At 39.7% G+C, this 24,842-nt stretch overlaps 1 protein-coding gene across 3 annotated transcripts in view; it reads right to left on the minus strand.

Moving 5' to 3' along the window:
- Positions 1-400: 400 nt before the first annotated feature.
- LOC122638368 (protein tesmin/TSO1-like CXC 5) overlaps positions 401-24,842 on the minus strand; it is a 46,009-nt gene continuing 21,567 nt past the window's right edge. For 2 of the 3 annotated variants that reach the window (XM_043831295.1, XM_043831294.1), the window contains exons 5-9: positions 3,427-3,786; positions 2,984-3,087; positions 2,795-2,889; positions 1,263-1,697; positions 401-939 (exon numbers count right to left, since the gene is read on the minus strand). In XM_043831295.1, the coding sequence (XP_043687230.1) occupies positions 710-939; positions 1,263-1,697; positions 2,795-2,889; positions 2,984-3,087; positions 3,427-3,786 (1,224 nt within the window). In that variant the 3' untranslated portion in view covers positions 401-709. The remainder of the gene's footprint in view (positions 940-1,262; positions 1,698-2,794; positions 2,890-2,983; positions 3,088-3,426; positions 3,787-24,842) is intronic. The other variant, XM_043831296.1, reaches the window with a different exon arrangement.

The raw sequence follows: 24,842 nt of genomic DNA on the forward strand, positions 1-24,842 counted from the left end.
TTGGCTCCCAGATCTGATAAACAAGAAGCACCTACAATTTTATTTCAGCCCAATCTGAATTTTGACTTTGAAAACAAGCAGGTCAAATGTGATTAAAAAGTGGAGTAGAATTAAAATTAAGGGCTACCCGTAATGCACGGAAAGAAATTTGACCATAAAATTTAAACTACCAACAAATATGTTTAGAAGTTGCCGCATCATCAGGAACGTAGCTACAATTAATTCGGATGTGTTGTCAATGCTGCCACATTTTTTGGCTTATTTTGATTTATTTTTAATGATTTACTTGTATTTTGGCCTAAGAATTTAGTTTTTTTTTTTTTAAGAGTCTTTAATAAATCAGCCCAAACCCATGAATTACTTTTTATTTGTTTCCTTACTTCCTTACCATTATATGATGGACACAGCAAGAGTGGGATATATACCTTAACCATTTTAATGGATTTGCATTTTGTACAAACAATTAATGGCATTTCATAGAAAACAAAAACTGAAAATTCTATAGTGCCTACTAATGCACCATTCCTGTAAATGGGGCAAAGGGATATGCATCAAAATATAACAATGAGGAACCCAAATAGAATCTGACGATGATTGTTTCTTCAATCATGATCAAATCTAAAGGAGACCCATCTTCATATAATTTAAGACAGCATTGATTGAACCAGTGCCCATGTATTAGAGAAATATGGCAATATGGCTTTGCACCTTACCCGGGTCCCAACATCTCTTTTTCAATCTTTGGCTTTACATCGACATTCTCAATGGAGCCTCCAGCCTTCGGAAGCTGACCGTTATTAGTAGCAGCAGCAGCACCTGCACTTAACGTCTTAGATATTTCAGCACTGACTGGAACAGAAGGCCTTACAATACCATTTGCAACAGGTTCATGTTGACTCCCAGTTTGGATTGATCTGGTCAACGAAGAACAGTTTGTTTCTGTAATGTGAAAGAGAGATTAAAAACGACATATTTGAGTTAAAGACAATAGTAGTAGAAAGATAAAATTCCACACAAAGTTAAAGAATTGCAAACAAGAAGGAACGCATTGTTACGTTATTGGGACATCTAAGCTCCTTTGCACTTTCTAAACTACCTTGGCATTTTGTAGTTGGCAGCCCATATAAGGTTTTTATCAATCCAAAGGACAGCTCGATGAGATAAGCACATAAGGCTTTTGATGTCAACAAACAAACACTGAAACAAAGCAAGATTTAAAATAAAGAAATTAGGAAAGCATGTAATAAGCTAGAGAGCAATACCTTTAATTTGTGCATTAGTGGTTATCTTCCGAAGATAATCCCGGAATGCTGTCAAGACAAGCTTTTCCTGTTCCACATATATCTCAGATGTGTCCTGCCCATAAGGCCACCGCAAGGATGTTTTGCGTCCATGGCACATTGTCCCATTAGGGGAAGGAGCTGCCATGAACATTGTATCTTGCTCATCGCACATCAGTGCAAGTGTCCCAGGGGACATAGGCCTTCCATTCTGAGCAACTGCACCATCCGATCCAGAATCATCTGTGCCCATTTTCTCGGGTTGATTCCCACTTGAACGGTCATCAAACATAACTTTCTCAACGTCGGGTTCCTCCTGGCTAACCTCCTTTTCTTGAGTGGAAGAAGCAAGCGAACTCTCCATCTGATCTTCTCTCAGTTCTCTGCCTGCTTGACAGTTTGTTACATCTCTGTTATCTGGAATGTTAAGGTACAGATTCCAAAAATTTTCAGATAACACATCAAGAAAGAATACACTGAGCACATATACAAATGAAAAAATCACCATAGGAACATTTCTGGCCTGCTTTCATTGTTCAATGCAATATTGTCAGAGTAAAACCCCAAATGATCCCTGAGTTATGAGTTGGTTTGGATAAATTAATCCACTGGGTGGTCAAGTGCCTAGCACACTTGGTAGCTAGTGGTGCGTAAAGGCCCATTGGTATCAGGAGGTCTTGAGTTCAAGTCTCCTGGTTCACATCCTACATCCCCCCTACCTATCAAAAAAAAATTAATCCACTGGGTAGATAACAGATATTGCAAGTGGATTGCAGATCCACTGTGCATTACATATTAGATCAGGATCAGCCAATCGTTAAAGCCATGGTTGTCACCAGTTTCTAAATAAAGGGTAATAACAAGATTGTAGATCCACTAACTCAATAAGATGTAGAAACACTGAAAAAGTTGATTAGTACATAAGAATCAGAGATAGAAAAACTAGAGAAGAATCATTAGTTAATAAGGGAAGGAGGAAGGAGAATTCAGGGTCAAAGGAAAGAAAGGACTAGTGGACTACAGATTTGGTGCACAAATAGTACAAGTGCTTAGGATTTTAGAACAATTAAGCACAGCAGTGTTCTCCCCCCCCCCCCCTCCCACTCTTCTTTATTTCATCGTATCGGATATATCGTGATGCATTAGTTTAAAGACAAAAGCCACAAAACGCACCATGACCCAAATGAACATACACATGCACAAGAGGATAATTCTTCAGCTTCAGCCATTCGCACCCAGCCAAGCTTATAAAAAGCAGTCAACAAACCAAACATCATTGCAGAATATCAAAATAAGTAACGGAATCCTTAAAATCTAAGAATGAAGATCCCGTCTAACTGGTAAGCCTTCGCATAGGAAGACAGTTGTTTTAAAGTACAGGTAGGTATAAATATATATATATATATATATATATATATATATATATAGGCAGTTAAGACTGTTCAATTCTGAACCTGGATGTAAACTAAAATCATCTATTCCTGGCTGTTTTCCTGTTTAAGATCAACATATACCTGCAAGTGTCTTGGCAGCTTCTGCTGAAACTACAACCAAAAGGGAACAAAGCTCCTTCACGTCCTGAGGTTGAATAATATCAGCTAGCAGAGACCTTCAGTGTGGCCATTAAGCATTTAAACTAGTTAGTTCTGGTGACCAAAAGCTTTTATTAACTAAGCACAGAAGAATATCATCAAGAACAATACCTGTATGTAAATTTTGAAGAGCCCATTACTGCAGGGTTAGAAGCACGAGGAACAGGAACAGAAGGGAAGGAACATGAGGGTACAGAAGATTTAACATTATTCCCCTGATAAACAAAGGAAAGATTACAATTAATCAATGCTCCCATGATCTCCAAACATTTCATCAAAATTCGAAATCAATGTGGGATCATGGAAACATAAACAACAGAAACTGAAATTAACTGGTAAAAGCAAAGAATTTGTATCCATCCAAAATCCAGTGTAATGAAAAACCAGTTATGTCTCCTAGTTTGCAAACAGTCACACTTTGGTTCTTGACACAGATGGAAAGAGTAGGGGCTACCTATCTAAAAAAATCTGTTGTTTTGGTAGTACAATCAATACCTAATACACCATGAACAATCAGAATGTGGCTTTCTGCAAGGATGCAACATTGAAAATACCTGTGAGAAAGTAACAAGCCTATGAATAGGTGGATCTTTGGTTGCTGTCCCAAATAAGATATCTTGATTTTTTCGCTTCTTCGATGCAGGAGGGGACCCAAAGCCAGAGGACCCTATAGCCCCAGTAATTGCAGCATTGGCTGCTTGCTGCATGTAGGCCACGGCATTCCCATGGTCCACGTGAAATAGAGCCCGCCTCTCTTCGCTGCCTTCAAAGTTTTTACAGTCCATGCATTTACAATTTTCAGAGCAGAGAATGTTAGCTTGGAAACATTCACAATACTTCTTGAGGCATCCTGATTTCTTACAATGACATCCTTTGTTGTGCTTTACCACAATTGGGACCTCCCCTGCCTCCTCCTATATTAGTTTCCATCAATCCATATGCATGAAAAAAAACACCAGATTAGAACAAATGCAATTTGGAAATTCACATATTAGTGCATTAACCGAAGAGGAAACATATTCTTTTATAAAATCTTGTTAACAAAACACTTTTTAGTGAATTGCTTGAATGATCAATATGATCAGGCAAGAACTTTATTTATAAGGAGAAGAATTACAAAATAGGACAGAATTGCCCCTAAATCTTCTCTTTGAAAATATTATAACAATTCTATCAACCAAATTTTCTGTTTGGAAATCGAAAATCCGAATTAAATTTCGATGGAATAAAGCTCTAGCATGAGTTTCTTACTTCAAACGAGATAGCTCTCACTATGGTTGGTTACTGACTGGTTTAGATCTTTCTGTTCACTCTTCCTTCTCGGATCAAGGGCCTTCCTCTTACTACACCCACCGTCCTTGGCTATTAGTTACTGAGCTCTTTTTATAGCTGACCGGCTAAGGCCTCTTTCTAGCTCTTGCTCGTGCATTTGGGCTCTACTTCATTCTTTTTCAAAGAACTCCTACCTTGGCTACTACCCGAATTCATTCCTCTCAGTACCATAGTTGTCATGGCGTCGCCATATCGTCGCCATGGCGTCCTAGCGCTGGAGAAATGTGCATATCGACCTACACCATGGCGTCCTGTCTCTCTTTCCCTCTTCGATTTCTTCTTCTTTAATTTTTTGTTTCTTCCCCAACCTTAGACACACTCCCTGTTTCCCTAAATCTCCTATTTTAGCCTTGGTTTCTGAGTTTTTTCTTTCTATCATGTTATTGCAAGGTTGAAGAAGACATATTAAGTCTTTAAAATTGCAAGTAAGGACAACTTATATTATTTAAATTAAACCCCCTATATTCTCTATTGCTATTCTGATTAGCCCATTCAGTTTTCTCTTTAACTCCATTAAATTACAGTTCTGCCACTCCTTTACAACTTCAAATTAATTACAATTCTGCCATTGCTCTTATAAACCTTGATTTATCTACTAGTTTGCCATTCAACTTCGGATTTAATACAATTCTGCCATGGTCGACATGATCGTCATGGCATGAACACCATGGCGGGCGACGTGTCGATATATTGATCAGACATCCCTCCACCTACTTGGATCGCCGTGACGCCGTGACAACTATGCTCAGTACGTCCACCGGCCGCACCGCCCTAAGGGCACTCAAAGAACAGGCCATTAAGGATATTGTTGAACACTAACTAAGTGCTTCTAGGCAAGGTACTAAAACTCGGAACTCGGTACCAATTCGGTCCCTTGAAAAACCGAGTCTAGTCGAGATCTCGCCGAGTTGGTGCGTTTTTTTTTTCGACTCGAAGCCTCAACTCGGTGGGTTTTAGACCTAGTTTGGGTTTGAAACTTGGTATTAAGCCTATTTTAGGCCATTTAAACACAATGCCACTATCAGATTTTGCAAAAAAAAGTCCAAATAGGAGTTATGTACCGGTCAAACTTAATTTGGTGCGCACGAATGCTGTCAAAATCGTTCTGAATGAAAATATTTTCTTAGACATCAAAACAAATGAATATTTTACCACACTTTTGGTTTTTAGCAATGTTTTACCATATTAAGATTTATGGAATTTTTAGATTTGAGAAAAACCCCAGCATTAGAAAGTTGAAAATTGCACCTACCGCCGAAAATCCAGTTTTTGTTCTTGAACTGGGGGGGTGACTTTTTTTCCTTTTGGAATTTGATTTTTTAACTATTTTTATTGGATTCAAATAGGGGGCTATTTGCTTATTTATGAATAATATCTGTATTTCATTTACTTAAATGATATTAGGCATAAATAAGTGTCTGTCTTAATTCCTGGCTTAAATAAGTGTCTGTATACCAAGGTTTGCATAGATAGACGTCTATATACCAAGATTTTCCACCAAGATCTCGAGATTTGGCACTCATATAAAGGAGATTGGGTCGAGATTCTCGAGACCTCGAGAACTCGGCGAGATCTCGAGATCTCGGTCGAGTTGTTGCACTTTTATAACTCGTATGCCAACTCGTCTCGGTTTCTCAAAAAACCGAGAAACTCGCCGAGATCTCAGCGAGATCTCGCGAGTTCTCGAATTATGTTGACCGGAACATAACTCCTTCAACATAAATCAGATTTAAGCAATCTTCAATTTGTTTGAAAGCTTTCCAACAAATTCAAGATTACTTAAATCTGATTTATAATGAATGAGTTATGTTCCGGTCAAACTTAATTTGGTATGCGCGAATGCTGTTTAAAATCGCTTTGAATGGAAATAAATTTAGACATCAAAACAAATGAATATTTTACTGCACTTTTGGTTTTTACCAATGTTTTATCATATTAAGATTTATGGAATCTTTAGATTTGAGAAAAAACTAATATTTAAAAGTTGAAAATTGCACCTACCACCGACAATCCAATTTTTATTCCTGAACTTGGAGAGAGGGCGGGCCTTGGTGCAACTGTAAGGTTGCTCCATTGTGACCAGGTGGTCATGGGTTCAAGTCGGGAAACAGCCTCTTTGCAAAAGCAGGGTAAGGTTGCGTACATTATGACCCTCTTCAGACGCCGCAGTGGCGAGAGCCTCATGTACTGGGTTACGTCCTTTTTTTTTTTCTTAAATTGGGGGGTTGAGTTTTTATCCTTTTAGAATTTGATTTTTTAACTATTTTTATTGGATTCAAATAGGGGGTATTTTGAATAATATCTTAAGTAGTTGAAAGGACAAATAAAAAACATTTAATTGAATCATATTTGGCATAAAAGTGTTTGTCATGGTTTCGAGTCAGGTTTCCTCAAGTTTCGATGGGGATAAGCGAATTTATATAGGTGTTCAGGTCGAAACTTGCGAAATTACCGAAATATGGCCGAAACAGGGTCGAATCTTGTTGAAACCAGGTCAAACTTAAAGTCGACCCACATTTCGTCTTAGTAGGCTGCGAAACCGAGTTCTTCTTCCATGCTTTGGGGTTTACTTGTTCTAACACTTTGTGAACATTGGTCAAAATCTGAACTTCATCGGTTAAGGTTGACTTTGAACCTACTACTGACATAAATTCTGTTTTAGGTTTGCTTAAGTTCCTGTTATAAAGGGTGTCTAATCTGAATCAAGTTTCATCCTACCTACCCCCCACCAATTTGGTATCAGAGCTATGGCTACATTAGGTTCTAACCATAGCTCATTAATAAGCATTTTAACCATAGTTGTCACGTCGTCATGGCGATCCAAGTCGGTGGAGGGGTGTCACGTCGATATATCGACATGTCCCCCGCCATGGCGTTGCCATGGCGATCATGTCGACCATGTTTTATTTTTTATTTTCTCTATTTTTAATGTTTTAATAGATGTATACTCAAGCCATGTTTTATTTTTTCTCTATTGTTTCTCAAGTTTTAAGGATGGCAATCTTGTAATTAAGCAGAATCTAAGAAAGGGCATAAAAGGGTTTTCATTTAATGACTAAGGGTAAACTTGGAGGGATGTGTAAAGTATGGACAAAGGGGAATAAAAGAAGAGAAGGGTACTTTAGGAAAAAGGCAAAAATAAGGGTTTGTAATAACCCACGATCGGATTATGGATTTATGGTTGTCTTCAACCTTACGACTTCAGCCTGGGACGGAAAACAGCGCAGTACGAAGGAGATAACTCCTTCAAATCTTCTCGGTCCAGTCTAAACCTTCAGGCGAAGCATCGCCACATCAAGTTCTATCAATTCCAGAAAGAACTCATCACAGAAATCAACTAAACAAGGAGTATTTAATTCCTGGAATCAGATCTGGCGACTTCTTAGTTGCAAAACAGAGACAGAGAGACAGGAAGAAGAAATCGAAGAGGGAAAGAGAGACAGGAAGAAGAAATCGAAGAGGGAAAGAAGAAATAAAGAAGAAATCGAAGAGGGAAAGAAGAAATCGAAGAGGGACGCCCTGGCGTAGGTCGACATGCATGCTTCTCCAGCATAAAATGGATGTTCTTTTTTTTTTCCCATTTAAAAAGCAAACTGGCAAATGCTTTCCAAACCAACGCTAAAGAACGGGTTCATTCTTACTTCACATATTAAATGCGTATAAAGCACAAACGTGTTCTTAAGAAACCAAAAAAACAGCACTCTACAATTACCAATATTTAGACTGTAGCATTACCACAGTGAGCAGTGGAACCTCAACTGGGGAAAAAAAAAGGTTTTTCACGTTAAACTCATAGAAAAGGTACCAAAACCTAAGCTGATAGGCTGAGGTAGGTACATTTTTTCAAAAGACAGTTAGAATTTTATTAGAGTCCCACTCCCACTCACATCCATTGGTTACCGATGTGGGAGTAAAGGCATCCTGTGCAACATACCTACTCTCAGCCACAACCCACCCGGTCACATCTGGAACCTGAAACATGAATCTGACCACTCGATATGGATGAGATCGTTGACTCGTCAAAGCTTAGATCACTAATTTACTATGATTAGCATCCCGTACTGTTTCTCCACCTCCCCATTTGTGGTATCTTAGTCCACTATTCAGTCTTGATCTTAGAAAACTTTACTCCCCTGTGCAACAATGGCCCTGCTCCACACTTAGGTACCTACTCCCATCCAAGCACCTATTGGTTCGAACACCTTCTTGGGCTTGCTGTATATACTCTCTAAAGCTAAACTTTCTATAAACTGGAGGCTCCCTGCTACTCTGTATTATAGTATCATAAGGACAGAAAAAATGCGCTGCGGAGAATCTCTCCAAGCACCTATTTAGCCTTGAGATTCTATTATGCCAAATCATGAATGACATTACGTTGCTAAATGTTATCTTCAATAGACCAAGAGAATTTCCTCAGTAATTTAAACTGTGCTAGAAGCACAAAAACTACAAATATACTGCCCTTTTTTGGTCTCATATTGTGCAAATCTAAACGTTTAAAACCAGTACTGTCAAAGAAAGTAGGTGTTGGACTTTTTGGTGATTTCAAAAGTAAGTGAAGCAAGAGAAGAGGAGTTTTTTTCATTTTCTAAATGTTTCTCCGTATTTTTTATCGTCCCGTTCAAATTCTAGGCGGTTTAAGCACGCCGTACCGAACAAATTTTTTCGCCATCCCCGATTCAACTAGCTATGGTTCTAACCCTACAGAATCAAGAGATGACCACATACCTACACGACAACTTGCTGATATTACAAAGAGCAAATCTGATCAATTGGTATCCTTGGAGCAAGGTGTTTGTTAAAGTATTAGTACTAGGGGCAGTTTGGTCTTTTCCCTTTATTTCAGTCTTATTATTTAATTTTCTGTAGTATCGTTTCATGTAGGGGCATTATTGTCCTAAACATTATTTATTGAAGTTATTAATATATTAGGGACAAGCCAGCGATAGCTCTCTAAGTTCTATCACAGGCTCTCTCCCATCTTGGAGACTTGCGGCTCCTTTTCTCTTCTTCTCCATCTCCTAATTCTGGTTTGATTATATTAAATCTGATATTATAACATGGTATCAGAGCTTCTATAATCAGATTGAATTTTTCTCAATCTCTCTTACTGGTTTCTCTTTTTCGATTCTCCTCTGTGGTGTGCAGCCACCAATAGCTGTGATTACTATGCATTAGAACCACTTCTTCAGCAATTAATGAAGTGTTTTATCCCTAATTACCGCCCCTACAGATTGTCAGTTGAAGATTTCATCATCTACAGCCCCTTGTTGCAGGTATCGATCTCACAAAAAAAATATATATTCTCACAAGGATCGATCTCTATATGGCAATTTTTGGGATGTTTTCTAATCATGGTTATGATCGTGAGGATTTCCCAAGTTATTTCTGATTGATGACATATCAAAACATCAATTTGGTGACCTGGTTTACGGTAATTGTGATCTTCTCAAACCCCATCATCATCGTTTTCTCTTGGCTGGATTTGTAGCTGCTTCTGGTTTTGTGGCTGCTTCTATTGGGATTGAGACTATTGCTGCTATTTTTTTCTTATCAATTTCTCTTGGAGATCATTACTATTACTTCTGGTTTACTTTCTTCAAGAATCGAGTGTACTGTTTTGGGGGTTCAAGAGTTCTTCTCTTTTTTTATATATATTTTTTTGGAAGGCTTCTCCTTGTCATTACTATGGCTGATACAAAGCACTCAGTAGATAATGTTAATGTTCAGATTACCTCTATCAAACTTAAGGGATGTTCTAATTATCTATTGTGGGCTCAAGCTGTCCGTGTTTATATTATGGCTAAGGACAAACTTAGTTATATTACTTCTGCCCCTCCGGCTTCGCACTCTAAAGATTATAATATCTGGGTTAAGGAGAATGCCATAATTCTGATTTGGTTGTGGAATAACATAGAACCAGAAATTGCTGCCAATGTTATGTTCCACACTACTGCCAAGGGATTATGGGATGACTTGAAGGAGACATACTCTCAAGAGAAGAGCATGACACGTATTTATGACTTATACGAGAAACTGTTCCAGTTCCAACGGGTGATAAGTCCTTTCAAGAGTATTATAGTGCTTTTAAAGGGATGATTGAGGAACTAAACATGTTTCAGCCACTCACAACAGATATTGAAAGATTGAAGGCTCCAAGGAATGAGTTCTTTGTCTCTAAATTCCTGGCTGGTTTAAACTCTAACTTGAAGGCTGTGAAGGGTCATCTATTGGCGGGTGAATCAGTTCCTACACTCCATGACACCTATTCTAGACTTCAGCACATTGTTTCTCCTAATTCCAAGCCTGACACTAGCCCCAAGGAGAATTCAGCATTTACTACTAGTAGAGGCCATGGTTCAGGTGGAGGACGTGGTTCTGGTGGCAGTGTGTCTGGTGGACAGGCATGTTGATAAAGCTGCCCAGCAGTGTTCTTATTGTGGGAAATCCAATCATACCATTGAGACGTGCTCATCAAAGCATGGGAAACCAGAGTGGGCTCAGCACTTGGCCAATCATGCAGCCCCTGAAGATGGTACTGACATGGTTCCATCTAGTGCTACTAAATCTGGTTCAGTCATGGGAGATACTTCTACCAACCTTCATGATGAGGCTCATCAGCTGATGCGACGTATAAAGAGTCTAGAGTCATCTTCTTCCACTACTGGGGCATCTAACTCCACTGCCACATTGGCTCATGTAGGTACTCCTGTTTTTCTTTCTACCACTTCCACTCCCTGGATTATTGATTCGGGGGCTTCTGCCCATATGACTGGTAAGTCATCTATTTTTAGTTCCATTTCAACTAACTTTCATTATCCACCTGTTATCTTTGCAAATGGTTCTTCTACACTTGTTACTGGGCATGGTACTGTTTATCTTGATTCTAATCTTTCTCTTTCATCAGTATTACATGTTCCTCAATTTCCCTTAAGTCTTTTTTCAGTTAGTCAACTAACTAAAAACTTGAACTGCTCAGTAACATTCTTTCCCACTTATTGTATTTTTCAAGATCTTCACACGAGGAAGACAATTGGTGGAGGGTGTGAGAAAGATGGATTATATTATCTCTACAGGGCTGCACCTTCTGCCTCTGCAGCTGCTACTACTGTTGGTGGAGAGTCGTCATTCCAATGGCATTGTCGATTAGGACATTTGTCCTTGTCTAGACTAAAAATTTTATTTCCTCAGTTTAAGTCATTAGAGAAGTTAGAGTGTGAGGGCTGCGAGTTGGGAAAGCATCATCGTGCTTCTTACCCATCTCGTCCAATGCCCCATAGTCTGTCTTTATTTTCCTTAGTTCATTCTAATGTGTGGGGTCCATGTCGTGCAAGTAATAAACATGGTTTTTTAAGTATTTTGTCACTTTTGTGGACGACCATTATAGGCTTACTTGGTTGTATCTTTTAAAGGATCATTTTGAATTCTTACATGTATTTCACAATTTTTGCAAAGAAATAAAGACCCAATTTAATTCTTCCATTAAAGTTTTTTGGTCTGATAATGCTTTGGAATTTGTTCAAAATGAGATTTCCTCTTTTTGTCTTGAAAATGGCATGATACACCAGACCAGTTGTTCCTATACCCCTCAACAGAATGGGGTAGCGAAACGAAAAAATAGACATTTACTTGAGGTCGCCCGTGCTCTTATGCTTCATATGGAAGTGCCTAAACATTTTTAGTGTGATGTAGTCCTTACCGCTTGTTTCTTGATTAACCGAATGCCCTCTTCTGTGATTGCCGATAAGTCTCCTTTTTTTGTCTTATTTCCTGAACTTACCAATTTTTAGCTTACCGCCTCGGGTTTTTGGTTGTGTTTGTTTTGTTCATAATCTCCATCAACCTGGTGATAAGTTAGATCCTAAGTCAACTAAGTGTACTTTTTTGGGTTACTCTCGTACCCAAAAGGGGTATAGGTGTTATGACCCAATTACCCAAAGGCAGTTTGTTAGTGCCGATGTCAGCTTCTTTGAAGGTACCTCCTACTTTTCTGATCAGCCCATCGTATCGGGTGATCCGTTAGTTGTGTCTGACCCTCCACCCATCCCTACCATTGTTCCTTTGTCTACCTCTCCGTTGCAGGTGTATCGGCGCAAGCGGCGTATTGAGTAGCTCAGTACAGATAACATTGATCCAGCTCCATCTCCTCCTGTACCGTCCTCAACCTCTAGTGCAGATCTTCCCTTACTTGTTCTTCCTGACTTACCAGCTGCATCTGATGACTTGCCTATCGCCCATCGCAAAGGTAAACGTTCATGCACTCAAAAATCCTTGGTTGCATATCCTATTGATAAGTTTGTGTCACTCTCTTACCTTCCTTCTTGCTACCATCATTTTGCTCACTCTTTATCCACTTATACCATTCGTCTTACCCACACTGAGGCCCTTGCTATTCCTACTTGGAAGAAAGCCATGGATGTGGAAATGGATGTCGTGTTGACTCGCCATAGATGGAAGTTGGTAGATTTATCTCATGGCAAAGATCTGGTGAAGTGTCGGTGGGTGTATACTATTAGGTATGCGATTTTGATGGTTGTTGCGGATTTTTTCACAAGGAAAAGAAAGCAGGAACTCACTAGTAGCTTTACTAGCAAGAGGTAAGCATCCGAAAATAGAACCTTAAAATAACCGAAGGACAATCATAGCAACTATATCCAACCTACTACGTAGCTCTAGTAGCTAAAGCGAAATCACTCGGATGGTTCTATTGAACGGCTTAAAGCTCGCATGGTTGTTAAGGGCTACACCCAAACTTATGGTGTTGACTACTTTGAGACTCTCTCTGGTGGCTCGCTTGAACTCCATTAGCCTTATTATTTCAATAGCTGTGAATTTTGATTGACCCTTATACCAGTTGGACATTAAAAATGCCTTCCTCTAAGGTGACTTACTCGAAGAGGCCTATATGGAGCAACCTCTCGGGTATGTTGCTCAGGGGGAGAAGGGTGGATGCGTGTAGATTGCACAAGGCTATTTATGAGCTGGAACAGTCTCCTCGGGCATGGTTCGAGAAATTTAGTTCTGTTGTGACTGCTTATGGCTTCTTTCAGTGTTTTTCAGATCATTCAACATTTGTTCGTCGCCAAGGAGAGAAGTTGGTAGTTCTTGTTGTCTATGTAGATGACAACATTGTCTTAGGAAATGATGAGAGTGGCATCAAGAAGGTGAAAGATTACTTACAGCAGCATTTTCAAACCAAAGACTTGGGCCAGCTTCATTACTTTCTTGGGATTGAGGTTATTAGAAGTAAAAAGGGGATCAGCCTATCTCAGAGGAAGTATGTGTTAGATCTCTTGAAAGATACCGGTATGCTTGCCACAAAACCAGTGGATATTCCTATGGATCCTAATCAAAAATTTGGGATTACTGATGGTGAAACCCTTAAGGATGTTCACTCCTACAGAAGCTTAGCTTTTATACTTGACTATCACTAGGCCGGATATATCTTATGTTGTTGGGATTCTCAGCCAGCTCATGCAATCCCCTTGTAAGTCTCATTGGGATGCCATTGTTCGGGTTCTTCGGTATTTAAAGGATGCTCCTGGGAAGGGGCTTATTTATCGTCCCAATAGACATATGGAGCTTGTCGCATACTCTAACGCAGATTGGGCAGGTTCAGCTAGTGATCGTCGGTCTACCACAGGGTATCGTACGTTTGTTGAAGGTAATCTGATTAGGTGGCGAAGCAAGAAACAGACCACGGTTGCCAAGTCCAGTGCTGAAGCAGAGTATAGAGCTATGGCTCATACTACTGCTGAGTTGATATGGATCCAGTCACTACTCCTTAAGATGCGCTTACCAGTTCCGACTTCTATGAAGATGTATTGTAACTGTTGGTTGAATCGTGGGTTAGAAAGAGAGAATGAGAGAAAATAATGTGTTGTATTCATTGATAGGTACGCCAGGGGAAATTACAAAGAGACTAAACTAGGCAATGTGGGACTAAAACCCACATAGCTCACTTACACTTAATAACATAAGAAGAATAAAACTACCCCAAAAAGACCAGAATACCCCCACGGTATTCTGGACTACATATTCCAACACTCCCCCTCAAGCTGGATTATACAAATAAGCAAAGAAAGAAGATCCAGCTTGAACTAAAGAAAAAATAACTCCTAATAATGCTAACTCGTGGGTTAGAAAGAGAGAATGAGAGAAAATAATGTGTTGTATTCATTGATAGGTAAGCCAGGGGAAATTACAAAGAGACTAAACTAGGCAATGTGGGACTAAAACCCATAGCTCACTTACACTTAATAACATAATAAGAATAAAACTACCCCAAAAAGACCAGAATACCCCCACGGTATTCTGGACTACATATTCCAACACTCCCCCTCAAGCTGGATTATACATATAAGCAAAGAAAGAAGATCCAGCTTGAACTAAAGAAAAAATAACTCCTAATAATGCTAACACTCCCCCTCAAGTTGGCGCATACAAGATACTAATGCCCAACTCGAACAAAAAAAGGAAAAAAACTAAGTTGTAGCAGGATCCAGCTTGATAGATGAATGCAGATCCCAAATAAACCTTCAAGAACTTGAAAAAAAATAGGTCTTCAAAACCTGGGCAGACTTGAGCAGCAAACTTTCACCAATCTTTAACAGTTGTCCAGTGATGAATCGCTGACTGATAATCTTGAAGATAAGCAACTAGGGCAGCAAGCAGATGAATCAAGCAGCAAAATGGATCAAGCAGCGGAAAAAATCAACCCAACTGTAGAACCTCATATAGGCAGGCAATAACCAAACATCTTCAATACTTTAATACTTCAATCTCCCACTTACGGCAAACTCAACCCCAGTAACAAAGTAGATACCTAGTGGCAATGGTGAAAACTCTGATCTTCTATGCTTTGCACCAAGTGTTCCTACAAGTTTTGCTTCTACAATGTTTGCAGGTGTACTGTACATAATCTCCCCTTCACGTGTAGTAGTACACGTGGACATGACAGAGATGATGAATGAGATAGTGCAAAAGGATAACCTTTCAGAGTTATCCAAAGGTGCTATGGGTAATGGAAAAGATGAAGTAATGGCAAAGTAGATTATACCATAAACTTCCAAAGGGGTTATTGGTAAATGCCAAAGGTATGGTATGGGAGATAGGTAAGGAAAAAGGCAGTGGGATAAAGAACCATGGACAAAAACAAAACACAGTAATCTTCAACCTTCTTCAATCGATCGAACTAACTCTGAAACACCAATCTCCAATGATCAGATCTGAATTAAATAAAAGAACATGTCTGATTTGTTATAAGGAGAAGGCACCATACCATTCTTCAAAACTTGATCGATCTTCACACAAGGAAGAACTAGTGTGCTAAACTTCAATTTGTAAACTCCCACATGCTAAATATAACTGACGAAGATATCTGGGCAGAATTGATGTAATAAGCTTCAACAAAAACTTGGATCAAATCTGAATTAGTGAATAATACTAGGATCAAGCTCTCAAAGTAAGCCGGATATGAACCAGAAAAGCTTTACATAACTGAATAGGTTTGTAGTTGGAACCAATAACCTTGGAACACACTATTGTAATCCCAAATAAGCTGATCTCCAAGGTAGTAGATTCGAGTCTTCAATAATGAAAGAAATTCGATCTCCAATAGTAGGATACTCAGTCTCAATAATAGGGCAGCAGTAGTCCTCATAAAGGTAGCAGTAACATGTCAACCAGTCATGCTTACAAAAGCCAATCAATGAAACCAGCAAGGTATGTAGTAAAGCTCAATAGAACCAGCAAATGTAAGATAAATAACCTGACAGATCCATAGGTAGTTGAAGCAGCCAGCCACATAGGAACTAGAAAAAAATAGGTTGATAGTTGATGAAATCGAGCCATAAGAATGAACCTGAATTTTTTCAAAATAAATCCATGACTGATGCTGAAACTTGGGTCTAGTACTCCTCTGATGGTGATAAACTCTCCTCAAAAACTCAGCAAGAGAGGACTGCCCTAACCCTTAGATCGATTATAGTCCTGAAAGTTGAGATCGATTGTAGGGAAAGGGGGCTTCATAAAAGAGATGATGACTTGTTGATGGTTTGTAATAGATGTTGTCCACAGCTGCTTGAATGGATCTCCAATACGAATAACCAACCTCTTTTTGTGATTGAGACTTGATCTTCAAGAGGGAGAAACACCAAAAAATTGCAGAAAAATAAGGCAACAGCTATCACACGAAATAGAACTTCTTCAAGCCATGTATTGATGAAGTAGAAGTTCCCTCTTGATAGTAGAAACACCTTCAAAAAACTCCAGCAGCAGCAAGCAATCCTAACCCGAAAATCGATGTGTCAGGGTTTTAAAAGACTCTGAAAAGGAGGATCGATTGGGGTTAGTGGTCTTCAAACACTTAGAAAAAGGCTAATATTGAGGTCGAGTGGTCCTTGTAGATGAAGTAATCAGCCCTCCAAAAATCAGCAAAAGCTGAAACCTGTAACCCTAATTTCGGTTGGAGTCAGGGTTTTAGCAGATAACCAAATTAGTAGGTTAAGAAATTAGCAGGTTAAGAAAGTTTTGCTGTAGAAACAAATCCAGCCATTAGAAAGGGTCCAAACTTAGGTTGAGTAGGGTTTGTAGTAGTAGGGAATCACCCCCAAAAAATCAGCTGCATCTGAAAAAGGAAACCCTAAAATCGATTGGAGTCAGGGTTTTTCAAGTTGAGATCGATTGGGTATGGGGGCTGGAATGGTTAATGAAAGCTGGAGAAAGAAAAAAAGGGGAAAGAGGACAGTGGAATAGGGTAGAAAGGTGCTAGAAAAGGGTGCATAGGAGTCTCCAACAATGGGGGATTCACCTTCATTATTGATAGAAATCAGATCTCCAAAAAATTCTAGAAAGCTCCAATATCGCAGGTATGGTTCCAACAGATTTCGAACAGAATTTTGAATAATAAAAAGGTAGATTGGAAGGAGGGCAGCAACTAAATCATTGAATGCTTTGTTTACCTCATTAGTACTGCCCCCTTACAAGGATGAGAAGAAGAAAAAACAGAAGGAGAAGCCGAGAAAGAGAGAAGAAGGGAGAAGTCGATTGAAGAAGAAAAGGGTTTTTTTTTCTTTCCTTCTAACCTAGATCAGAATTGGCTCTGATACCATGTTGGTTGAATCGTGGGTTAGAAAGAGAGAATGAGAGAAAATAATGTGTTGTATTCATTGATAGGTAAGCCTCTCTATTTATAATAGAGGGGAAATTACAAAGAGACTAAACTAGGCGATGTGGGACTAAAACCCACATAGCTCACTTACACTTAATAACATAAGAAGAATAAAACTACCCCAAAAAGACCAAAATACCCCCACGGTATTCTGGACTACATATTCCAACAGTAACAACCAAGTCGTTATCTATATTGCCAACAATCCGGTCTTTCATGAGAGGACCAAGCATATTGAGGTGGATTGCCACTTCATTCGCAGTGTCATCTTAAAGAAATTGGTCGAGACACCATTTGTTTCTTCGTCTGATCAATTAGTTGATGTGTTCATCAAGTCTTTATTTTCCCCTGGTTTTCGTTCTTGTTGTAACAAGCTGAGCATGGGTGATATATATGCTCCAACTTGAAGGGGAGTGTTAAAGTATTAGTACTAGGGGCAGTTTAGTCTTTTCCCATTATTTCAGTCTTATTATTTAATTTTCTGTCGTATCATTTTATGTAGGGGCATTATTGTCCTAAACATTATTTATTGAAGTTATTAATATATTAGGGACAGGCCAGCAATAGCTCTCTAAGTTCTATCGCAGGCTCTCTCCCATCTTGGGAGACTTGTGGCTCCTTTTCCCTTCTTCTTTCTTCTTCTCTATCTCCTAATTCTGGTTTGATTATATTAAATCTGATATTATAACAGTGTTGATACCATGTCACCACATCTGCCCATTCCAAAGCATGGTTTGTAATCTCGGATCGGATCGGTCAATATCGGCCGGATCAGATCAGTATCGATGGAGGCCGATCCCGAGATTAGACCGATCCGGTAAAGTTTTAATGGATCGGCCGATCCGATCCAATACTTGCCCCTTTTTTTTTGTTTTAAAACCCATACTTTTTCTTGGTCCTGAGCCTTTCAAGCTGTGATTCATTGATTTGGGATTTCAAATCTGCGAGAAAAAAAGGAGGATCTTACCATTTTTTACCCAGGAATTGAGGGAATATTTCGTTCCATTTAAACATTGATCTGCTTAAGGTGGTTAGGGTTTTAAAACCCAAATTTTCATGTTCTTCGTCCCGAGTTTTTCATGCTGTTATTTAGAGATTTAGCCTCAGATCCGCGAGTGAAAAGGGTTCGGGGGAGATCTTACCATTTTGGACTAGGAATCTATTATGGGAAGATCTCATTCCTTGAAAACCTTGATTCGATCCCACAAAACCTGGAGTTTTTTAGATAATGGCGGTAGTGGGTGCATAGTTCGAGAACTCGCGAGATCTCGCCGAGTTTCTCGATTTTTGGAAAAGCCGAGACGAGACTGCCTACGAGTCTCAAAAGTGCAATAGCTCGACGAGATCTCGGATCTCGATTGGATCTCGGTTTCGACCCATTATTTTAACCCACCTACCACTTAAATACCTTACCTAATTGGACAAAACTCGACATATCACGGCGAGATCTCGAATCTTGGGTCCAGATCTCGGGTTGACCCAAAGTTAAGGCTTCGAGTTGAAAAAAAAAATGCACCAACTCGGCGAGATCTCGACTCGTCTCGGTTTTTCCAAGAGTCGAGTTGGTACCGAGACCCGAGTTTTAGTACCTTGAATGGGTGAGGTTGAGGAGATGGAAAAGATAAGCTCAACCTAAAAAATAGGATTAGAGAAGTGATTACTGTTTTCTCAGCCATCTTTTTTATTTTTTTTTTCTTAATTTTTTAATATTTTATGACCAATACAACAACCGATCCGTAAAACCTGGATTTTAGTCATTTTTTGTCGATCTAAGACGATTTTGACCAATCTAGATCAATAACGGATCGGTATCATTCCTGACCGATCCTGAGATTAGGAACCTTGGTCCAGAGGATCATAGAGGTAAGCATTAACTGATACCAGCTGCATCGCAGGACACTAACCGATACCAGGGAAGGTTGCCACAAAGGACTACTACTCCACAAGCACTACCGGTTACTTTTGAGGATCACATGAGAGTTAGATTCTAGGTTTAGGAAATAAGGGAGAAGAAAGAAGTTGGAGGAGGAAGAAGATAGCAAGAGAAGAGAGAAGAGAGAAGAGAATATTAGGCTGTAATCGATTGTGTTGGAGAGGCTTCTCCATACACCATATATTCATTCAATCATAACTAATAGAGAATTACATCCACCTCCCTAGGGAGGTATAAAGGAAATAAAGAAGAAAAATAGAATTACATAATAAGGCAACTAGTAATAGAACTAGTTCCTAAACTACCCCTATTACATGACTTCTAACACTCCCCCACAAGCTAGAGAATATATATCATGCATTCCCAACTTGCTTAGGAAAGAGCTAAACTGAGGAGAGCCAAGAGCTTTGGTGAAGATATCTGCCAGCTGATCACCAGTCTTCACAAAAGGAGTACAAATACAGCCAAAGTCTATCTTCTCCTTGATAAAATGTCTATCAACCTCAATGTGCTTAGTCCGGTCATGTTGAACGGGGTTGTGAGCGATAGTAATGGCAGCCTTGTTGTCACAGTACAGCCTCATAGGTCCTTCAGTGTCAAATCCCAATTCCTGAACCAGTCTTTTCAGCCAGATGAGCTCACACACTCCATGTGCTATAGCTCTAAATTCTGCCTCGGCACTAGATCTGGCCACAACATACTGTTTCTTACTCCTCCATGTGACTAAGTTACCTCCCACAAAGGTACAATAGCCGAAGGTAGATCTCCTGCCTGTAATGGAACCAGCCCAATAGGCATCTGTGAAACCTTCCACTCTCAAGTGGTTGTGCCTTGCATACAACAGTCCTTTCCCTTGAGAGGACTTCAAATACCTCAGAATGCGATACATAGCATCCAAATGGCCACTCTTGGGAGCATGCAGAAATTGGCTGACAACTCCCACTGCATAAGAGATATTTGGCCGAGTCATAGAGAGATAGATAAGCTTCCCCACTAGCCTTTGATACTTTCCCACATCAACAAGAGAAGGACCACAGTCCTCTCCTAGTTTGTGATTCTGCTCAATAGGAGAGTTTGCTGGTTTGCAGCCTAACATTCCTGTCTCCGTCAACAGGTCAAGAATAAACCTCCTCTAACATATGCTGATTCCTTTCTTGGTCCTTGATACTTCTATTCCTAAGAAGTACTTCAACGGACCCAGATCTTTGATCTCAAATTGCTGTGCCAAGTAGCTCTTCAACCTACCTATCTCAGCTGTATCATCTCCTGTGACCACGATATCATCAATATAGACAATGAGAGCTGTGATAGGACCATTACTCCGCTTGGTAAAGAGAGTATGATTAGCTTGGCTCTGGGAGTATCCATTCTTCAGAATAGCTTGTCGGAAGCGCTCAACCCATGCCTTTGGTGACTGTTTGAGACCATATAGGGCTTTCTTAAGGAGGCACACTTTCCCTTCAGCTGAAGGCATCTTGAAGCCCGGTGGAGTGTGCATGTACACTTCCTCTTCCAAACCACCATGAAGGAAGGCATTCCTCACATCCAACTGATATAAAGGCCAATCTTTATTGGCAGCCAAGGATAAAAGAACTCTTATTGAATTCAAGGTTCGAAAACTCGGGTCTCGGAGCCATCTCGGCCCAACCCAAAACCGAGATGGACCGAGATCTTGGCGAGTTTGTGTACTTTTGTTTTTCCCAACTCAGAAGCCCATCTCGGTGGGTTTTAGATCTCTTTTGGGTCTGAAAATCGGTATACAGCCTATTTTAGGCCATTTAAACACAATGGCATTATCAGATTTTGTTAAAACTTTGTCCAAATAGGAGTTTCAGTTAGTGGGAAAGCAGGACAGAAACTTACTTATGCTAGAAACCAGGACAGACACAGGACAAACATTCTTATTTATGCCTCATATTATCTTAAGTAAATGCTTTTGTATTTGTATTTCATTTACTTAAGATATTATTCATAAATAAGCAAATACCCCCTATTTGAATCCAATAAAAATAGTTAAAAAATCAAATTCCAAAAGGAAAAAAAGTCAACCCCTCAGTTCAAGAGCAAAAACTGGATTTTCGGCGGTAGGTGCAATTTTCAACTTTCTAATGTTGGGGTTTTTCTCAAATCTAAAAATTCCATAAATCTTATTATGGTAAAACATTGCTAAAAACCAAAAGTGCGGTAAAATATTCATTTGTTTTGATGTCCAAAAATATTTCTTCATTCAGAGCGATTTTGACAGCATTCGCGGAGACCGAATTAAGTTTGACCGGTACATAACTCCTTCAATATAAATCAGATTTAAGCAATCTTGGACTTGTTGGAAAGCTTTCAAAACAAAGCTTTCCAACAAGTCCAAGATTGCTAAAATCTGATTTATATTGAAAGAGTTATGAACCGGTCAAACTTAATTCGGTATGCACGAATGCTGTCAAAATCACTCTGAATGAAGAAATATTTTTGGACATCAAAACAAATGAATATTTTACCGCACTTTTGGTTTTTAGCAATGTTTTACCATATTAAGATTTATGGAATTTTTAGATTTGAGAAAAACCCCAGCATTAGAAAGTTGAAAATTGCACCTACTGCCGAAAATCCAGTTTTTGTTCTTGAACTGGGGGATTGACTTTTTTCCCTTTTGGAATTTGATTTTTTAACTATTTTTATTGGATTCAAATGGGGGTGTTTACTTATTTATGAATAATATCTTATGTAAATGAAATACAAATACAAAAGAATTTACTTACATGATATTAGGCATAAATAAGTGTCTGTCTTGGTTCTTGGCATACATAGGTGTCTGTATACCAAGAATTTCCAGGAAGATCTCGAGATCTGGCACTCATATAAAGGACCTAGATGGGCATTTTCCTATGGAAAACCGAGATCTCGGAGAGATAAATGATATTAGACATAAATAAGTGTCTGTCTTGGTTCCTGGCATACATAGGTGTCTGTATACCAAGAATTTCCAGCAAGATCTCGAGATCTGGCACTCATATAAAGGACCTAGATGGGCATTTTCCTATATCAAAGGATCTCGGAGAGATCTTGCCGAGATCTCGGCGAGAAAGTGCACTTTTTGGTTTCGTAGGCCATCTCGACTCGGTAAATGAAAAAACCGAAGATCTCGCGAGATTTCGGACTATGATTGAATTAGGCTTTGCCATAGGGGCAAATGTCTCCTGGTAGTCAATTCCATAGACTTGACTATACCCCTTGGCCACCAACCTTGCTTTGTATCTCTCAATACTACCATCTGATTTATACTTGATTGTAGAGACCCATCTACATCCAACTGGGACACGTCCCTTGGGGAGGTCAACAAGTTGCCAAGTACCATTCTTCTCAAGTGCCATCATCTCCTCAGACATGACTTGTCTCCACTTTGGGTCAGACATAGCATCAATGACATTCTTAGGAATGGAAGCAGTAGAGAGAGCAGTAATAAAGGAAAGGCCTGTAGGAGAAATTGCATCATAGGAAACAAATTGGGATATAGGATTAGTACAAGTTCTTTTCCCTTTCCTAATAGCAATAGGAAGGTCCAAATCAGATGGAGGAGAAGAAATGTCACCTGATTGAGGAGGATGAATCTCAGGATGTGGATCTGGATCTGAAGAGGACTCTTGGTAGATCATCTTTCTTGTATTATGCAAGCTTTCACCTTTTTTGTATATAAGGTGGTAATCCTTCTCTACCTTCTCTTTACCAGAACAACCGAATCTGTATTCCCCCCTGGTTGATCATCAACCTCAACCACATCTACAGTCCTGTATTTCCCAATGTCAAGCATAAAAGGGGATGTAGGTAGAGAATAAAGAAAGAAATCATCAGTAGCCTATTCACTCCCACAATTCGCCCCTAAAGAGGATGCTGAGAAGGGACAAAGAAAGGGATAGACTCAAGAAAGGTAACATCCTTGGAAATGATACACCAGCGGGAAGAAGGATGATAACACTTGTACCCCTTGGTAGTAGAAGAGTACCCAAGGAAGAGACACTTTAGAGCTTTGGGGTCAAGTTTAGTGCGAGCAGATTTGTTAACATGCACATAACAAACACAGCTAAAGACTCTAGGTGGAAGAGAAAAAGCAGAGGCCTTGGGAGAAAAGATGTCCAAGGGAGATTTGAAATTAAGAAGCTTGGTAGGCATACAATTGATGAGAAAGGAGGCAGTGAGAAGAGCTGCGGACCAGAAGGTCTTGGGGACATGCATGCCAAACAATAAGCTCCGGGTGACCTCCAGTAGATGGCGATTTTTCCTCTCAACAACCCCATTTTGTTGGGGCGTGTCAACACACGCTAGCTGATGGATAATGCCATGAGTAGTAAAGAAGGTTTGAAGGCAACCAAACATGTACTCTCCCCCTTTATCAGATCGCACAATTTTGATCCAAGTCTCAAATTTAGTAAGGATCATTTTGTAAAAATTCTGAAAAGCATCACAAACATCACTCTTATGCTTCAAAAGTACAGTCTATGTGGCACGGGAAAAATCATCAACAAAGGACACAAAGTAACGAAAGCCAAATAAAGAAGTAGTAGGGGAAGGACCCCAAACATCAGTATGCACAATATGAAAAGGAGCAACAGTTCTATTACCATGATAAGGATATGAAGACCGACAATGTTTGGCAAACATACATGGTTCACATTGAAAAACATGAGAAGAGGTAATAGATGAAAATAAGTGAGGCAATTATTTCCTCATTACTACAAAAGATGGATGGCCAAGACGGCGATGCCATAACATAACAGAATCCACAGAACTACTATCATTTCGACCACACACATAGGAATGAGTTGTGGGCAAAAACGGATCAAAAAAGTAGAGGCCTTGCTCCTCACGTCCACTACCAATAATCCTCTTCGTCACCAAATCCTGAAAAAGGCAGTGAGAAGGAAAAAAAGTGACACAACAGTTGAGAGATTTAGTCAAATGACTCACAGATAAAAGATTCAGTGCAAGGTTAGGGACATGAAGAACAGAAGAGAGGGAAATAGATGATGTCACAGGGATATTACCCTTACCAGATATGGAGGAAAGGGAACCATCAGCTACCCTAACCTTGTCCTTACCAGAACAAATGGTATAGGAATCATAATAATGAGACGTACCAGTCATGTGGTCCGTGGCACTCGAGTCAATGACCCAAGACTGGGCAGCAGTGGAAGCTGAGGTGGAGACCTGCAAAGCTGAGGATGATGAGGATCTAGCCATACTAGATGTAGAAGATGTGCTCAACTGTGACACAACCCTGCGAACCACTGCATCCATAAAGGTGGAGTCATCCTGTGGGGCAACAGCATCAGTTGCCGCTGCGGAATGAGCTCGAGCTCCCCCTTTACGGCCACCACGACCACGCATACCAAGAGGACGACCATGGAGAGACCAACACCTATCCTTGGTGTGTCCAGTGCGTCCACAATGATCACATTTAAATCTGTCTCGCCCAACTCCACTGGCACCAACTGTCTCCACAATACTAGCTTCCTCACGGTTAGGCCCTAGGCCTCTACCACCTC

This window comes from Telopea speciosissima, chromosome 8 (assembly GCF_018873765.1).
Source record: "Telopea speciosissima isolate NSW1024214 ecotype Mountain lineage chromosome 8, Tspe_v1, whole genome shotgun sequence".
NCBI classification, from domain to species: Eukaryota; Viridiplantae; Streptophyta; class Magnoliopsida; order Proteales; family Proteaceae; genus Telopea; species Telopea speciosissima.